At 46.6% G+C, this 5,122-nt stretch overlaps 1 protein-coding gene across 1 annotated transcript; it reads right to left on the reverse strand.

Annotated features, from left to right (window-relative positions):
* Positions 1-887: 887 nt before the first annotated feature.
* LOC147971229 (uncharacterized) lies at positions 888-1,708 on the reverse strand. Its single transcript, XM_087523878.1, has 3 exons — positions 1,589-1,708; positions 1,350-1,506; positions 888-1,306 (listed from the first exon to the last, which is right to left on the reverse strand). The coding sequence occupies exons 1-3, from the start codon at positions 1,706-1,708 to the stop codon at positions 888-890; spliced, it is 696 nt and encodes a 231-aa protein (XP_087380004.1).
* Positions 1,709-5,122: the final 3,414 nt, after the last annotated feature.

The following is a 5,122-nucleotide window of genomic DNA, read 5'->3' on the forward strand; positions in this document are numbered from 1 at the left end:
AATTAATGCATTGATAAACATAATTTTTTGAGAAAAACAAGAGCATTAATTAGGTGCTTTTGCAAACTACAAAAAATATTCCACCACTCACCATCTTGGTTGGTGAGATTTTTGAATTAAGCCCTATAAACCGGAAAGGAGGGAGTACTGTTGTGTACGTGCAATAACTAGCACCGTCGTATACATATCTTACAGTTAATGGGGCGTTCGACAGGAATAGCCGCGTGGCGAGCTCTAGGCTAGTCTTTTTTTCAGATGCATTAAACCTATCTCTCGGGACTTCTCGCATGCACCATCATGCCACCCACAAAAACTTGTACTCTGAGTTTAGTAGTACGTTATACAGGAAGAGAAGAGGTGCACGCACGCACTCGTCCTCTCACACACGCGTCTGTTTTTTCTCGAAAAGGAGGATGATGACCCCTGGCCTCTGCATATGGGAGTCACACACGCATCTGTAGCTACGAATTGTAGTGTTCTCAACCATCCGATTGGCTCTATCATGGATGTACCTATATACTAAAACATGTCTAGATACATCTATATTTTGACAAATGGAAGGCATGTATTGTGGAACGGAGGGAGTGCTTGTCATCAAAATGGATAAAAAGGGACGTATCTAGAACTAAAATATGTTTACATACATCTCCTTTTATCCATTTTGATGACAAGTAGTACTTCTTACCCAAAGGAACTTTATATCCAATAGACACAAAATATTCGTTCGACTATTGGAAATTACTGATCTGATATCGAAGTAATTGCTGCATCGCCACCAAAACCCACCATTTCTTAAGCTAAAGTAGACCAGGGTAATCCCTATATTAGCATATTACTAAGATAAACAGAAGGCACTGTAGAAACATTTAGGACCTGAGCTTGTCAATCTAAATGTGGAGGGACACAAGCTTAGCCCCGGCCAGCAGCTTGGGCGGAACTGTCAAGAAGGTCAGCTCCTGCAGGTCGACGTCGCTGGGATCCTTACTGCTTGTCACCTCCATTTCCACCTTGATGGCATCGGTCGTACCTTTGGGCTCCCCCGGCAGGCCGTTCGCCCACAGCTTGGCCACATAGTGCGGCAGTGGGGACGCCCCCGCTCTGATGCAGATGACCGACACGGCGATAGGCGTGCCGATGCCGAGCACGCCGCCGACCAAGAAAAATGTGCGGCGGTCCTCCTCCGCGAACAGCAAGAGTCGTGGCTCCGACAGTGGCACTTGCAGCTGGAGCACCTTGCCGTAGTGGATCCTGTGCACGGGCATGGGATGCGCGGTGCTGATGTGGTGGTAGAGTGCCAGCGGCGGGCCTTCGTAGCCACAGCTTATGGTAAGTGACGTAGAGCCCACAGCCTTCGTGCGGGCACTCCACCCTCACCAACGAAAGGACGGAGTCCACCGCCGTGTTCCGCATGTCGAAGCCACCGCCACGCTCGCACTTCTGGCACTGCCGCTGGTTCCCGGGGCGCTCGACGCGGCAGTCCGCGCAGGCCAGGTGCCCTCCCTTGCACTGCAGAAATCAATCGAATAGCACATCAATCAAGAAACATGCACCTTGCTCAATCAGCCGAACGGACGAGGTGTATTCGAACCTCATACACTGGAGGCGTCAAGGGGCAGTGGAGCACAGTGAGGTCCATCGAGACCTTAGAGAGCTCCATCGTCGGGTCCTGTTCGGTCTGCATGATATCGCCCTCCTCGTGCACAACCATCTATCGACTTGGGCCGGGGTATTACAAAGCTTTACCGTCACATATTTTATACTACTTCAAGGTGCATTAAATCAACACATGCAAGTACTCCCTCCGGTCCTTTTTACTCCGCACATTTGCTTTGTCTGAAATCAAAGTTTGCTAAGTTTGACCAAATTTATATTAAAAAATATTAACATCTATAACATCTAATAAATATAATATGAAAATATATTTCGAGATGGATCTAATAATAAATATGTTGTTATGTGAATGTTAATAATTTTTTGTATAAATTTGGTCAAAGTTGGATGAGATTGACTTCAAACAAACCTAATATGCAGAGTAAAAAGGACCAGAGGGAGTATCAAAAGGAGAGTCACGACATGCATGCATGCGTTGTAATTAATGCTTCGGTAAACGCAAATTATTGAAATATATCGAGTGCAATGCTTTGATGTGTCGCGTCAACTCGTACATCAACGAGAAGTTTGATTATCCTCTCCCTCGCGGACTTAGCTGCACCTACCTTTGGCTGTATGACAGGTTGGCCACACACCTATCGGGCTCACCTATCATACACGCAAAGGCAGGAGCGTCCCTCCCTTGCCCATGAGCGTGGTGGCTGGCAAGACTAGGAGAAGCTTTTGCTACACGCTCTCCCTCCCGCACGCGGTGGACATGCAGCAGTTCAATCGGTGTCAGATGGCCAGAAGCGTACTGTGGAAGTGCAGCAGTACTCCATCATTGTTCGACTTCCCGAAGAGGCGAAGAGCCAAGCGCAGCCCGGACGCTCGTGTGGCAGTTTCATGTGTAGAGTAGTCTAGGATAGCATGTACCGTGCCTGTAAGCTTAAAATCGTTGGGGTCGGCTCCATGCTATGTGGCCGTCTAGAAGTTTTAAAAAAAATTAAAATAGCCTTTTGGCCCTACCTGACACCCTGGTGATTGTAGTTTGCACGCTCATCTGGTCGAGACAGGAATATATATTTTAATTTGTTTTTTCGAAAAGGGGGGACTCCCCGGCCTCTGCATCAGAACGATGCATACGGCCACATATATTTTAATTTGTGGTGGGTAAATTTTAGAGGTTGCAGCAAATATATTGTACACTGCGGGTCTTTTAGCCAAGTTTAGAGGCAAGCATGTGGGGCCAGTGCTATGATGTGTCGCGTCAACTCATACAATGAGGAGAAGCTTGATTTTTACTACACGCCTTCTCCCTCACCCATGTGCGCGGTTGCTCGCAAACGAGGACATGCTTTTTCTTAGTAGTACTTCTACAACAAGCTATCTGTCCCGCTCTCGTTGGACGGACATGCAGCAGTGGATTCGACACTGTAGAAGCAGTAGTAGTAACATCATTGTTCGTATTCTCGAAGAGGCGAAGAGCCAAGCACAAACCAAGCGTTGCAGTTGTGAACATCGGAGCACGCATATAGCCAGGTTCTTGCATGAGACAAAATTGCTATGTGAGCCCACTATTGTACTAGTACGTACAACTACTTGCTAGTATAGCCCCACCACTCCAATCCATCTACTCCCAAGTCTCTGCGCAACACTGCTCACTCCAATCCAAGACCAAGTGACCAGAAGCCACAAGCACCTATGGAGGCGATGGACACGAGCGGCAGTCGGCTGTGCCAAATCATCCAAGGCGCCGGCCTGCGGCCCCGCACCGTGCAACGTTTCCAGACGGTGCTGGCGACTGCAGGCATCGTTCACGCGGTCCCCCCGTTGAGGCAGGAAACCCACAGCTACCGGAGGGGGCCGATCCTCTGCCTATGCCGTTCTCTCCGACACAGCGCCGGCTCGGGAGGTCCTCCGACCCTTCTTCCTCCCTGTCGTATTGTCCGCAGATCCGACCTGCCGCCGCCGACATCCCGGCGACCCTCAGGTATAAGTTCTTCGAAAGCGGCCTTGCTCTACTGCCCCAGCTCCCCACGTGTCTGCATGTGCATCTTTTTCTACTCCCATCAGCTCTTCCAAAGCCACCTAAATTTTTAGTATTATTAGAGGTAAAGCTACTTCATGCATTCGAATCTAGGGCTTTGTTCAAACAACGAAGAAAGGGGGCAAAGTTGTAGCATGAATCTAGGACTTGATTCAAATAGGAAATAATATGGTGAAAGTAGTAGAGACCGGATACCCAAGGGGTCTCTTGGTTGAAAAGGTAAATAATGGGAAAACGCAGTACAAACTGGATAAGGAACAGATCTAGTATTGGTTGAAAAAGGGATAGAAAGTGGCGGCTGGTGGACAAGTCAACAGAGTATGTCTAGGATTAGATTTGCTGCCATCACACAGTAAAAGGTCTCCAGGATTATATTTGCTGCCCTCACATAGTAAAAGGTCTCAGGATTAGATTTGCTTCCCTCACATAGTAAAAGGTCTTAGGATTAGATTTGCTGCCCTCACATAGTAAAAGGTCTCCAGGATTAGATTTGTTGCCTTCACATACTAAAAGGTCTCCAGGATTAGATTTGCTGCCCTCACATACTAAAAGGTCTCCAGGATTAGATTTGCTGCCCTCACATAGTAAAAGGTCTCCAGGATTAGATTTGCTGCCCTCACATAGTACAAGGTCTCCAGGATTAGGTTTGCTGCCCTCACATAGCATGAACAAACTCAGCATCACCACTTTATGCCTCCTTGTAGGTACATTGTGCTGATGCGTCCACTGTCGCATGTCCTTATACCTACCTTTTGCTGTTGTTAATGTAAGGGTGCATGTAAAATGAAGCGATCACACTGTTACCATAGGGACATGTCTAACCAGTGTTATTGTTAATCTAATGCCTCCAGTGATAAGATGCAATTAAAATGTGTTACAAATGGCACTCCTGTTATTTTCCCCAGTATGATAAGTAAGTTGCTCCTTTACGCTGCTGAGTGTCCTGGTGTCCCCACGGTCCCATGCCCTTAAACCAACTCTTTAGCTACTGTTGATTTATTGTGTCTGGTAAACAAGCAATGCCACCATTAAAGTAATCCCATATTTGAGGAATCCCATTGTTGATCGGAATGCTTCTGGTAACATGAAGCATTGCTGACGTTTCAAAATTTCTACTGTCCTTGTGTGATTGCCATGAACATAATTAAGATGCTTCTTTTCATTTTGTATATGTTTCGTATATTCTTATTGACCAGCAACTGTTTACTTTCTATCTTTTTGTGCGGATAGGGATATCCATTTCACCTTGTTGCTATTGTGACCTTTTGGTGAACTACACAAAACACTTTTTTTGGAATGAGTGTCTTGTGCAGTTCAACTAAAATGTCACGTGGGCAACATCTCTCAATTTTGGTGGAGCTGCACAAAATGGTGATTGGAGTTTCCAAAATCTCCGTCAAGTTCTGCTGGTAATCTCGTGCAACATTTTATTAGCCTTTGCAAGATGGAGCCGTCACTGTCACCACAATGGCACTTTATTTT

This window comes from Triticum urartu, chromosome 5A (assembly GCF_056163025.1).
Source record: "Triticum urartu cultivar PI428250 chromosome 5A, HENAU_Tu73, whole genome shotgun sequence".
Classification (NCBI taxonomy): Eukaryota; Viridiplantae; Streptophyta; class Magnoliopsida; order Poales; family Poaceae; genus Triticum; species Triticum urartu.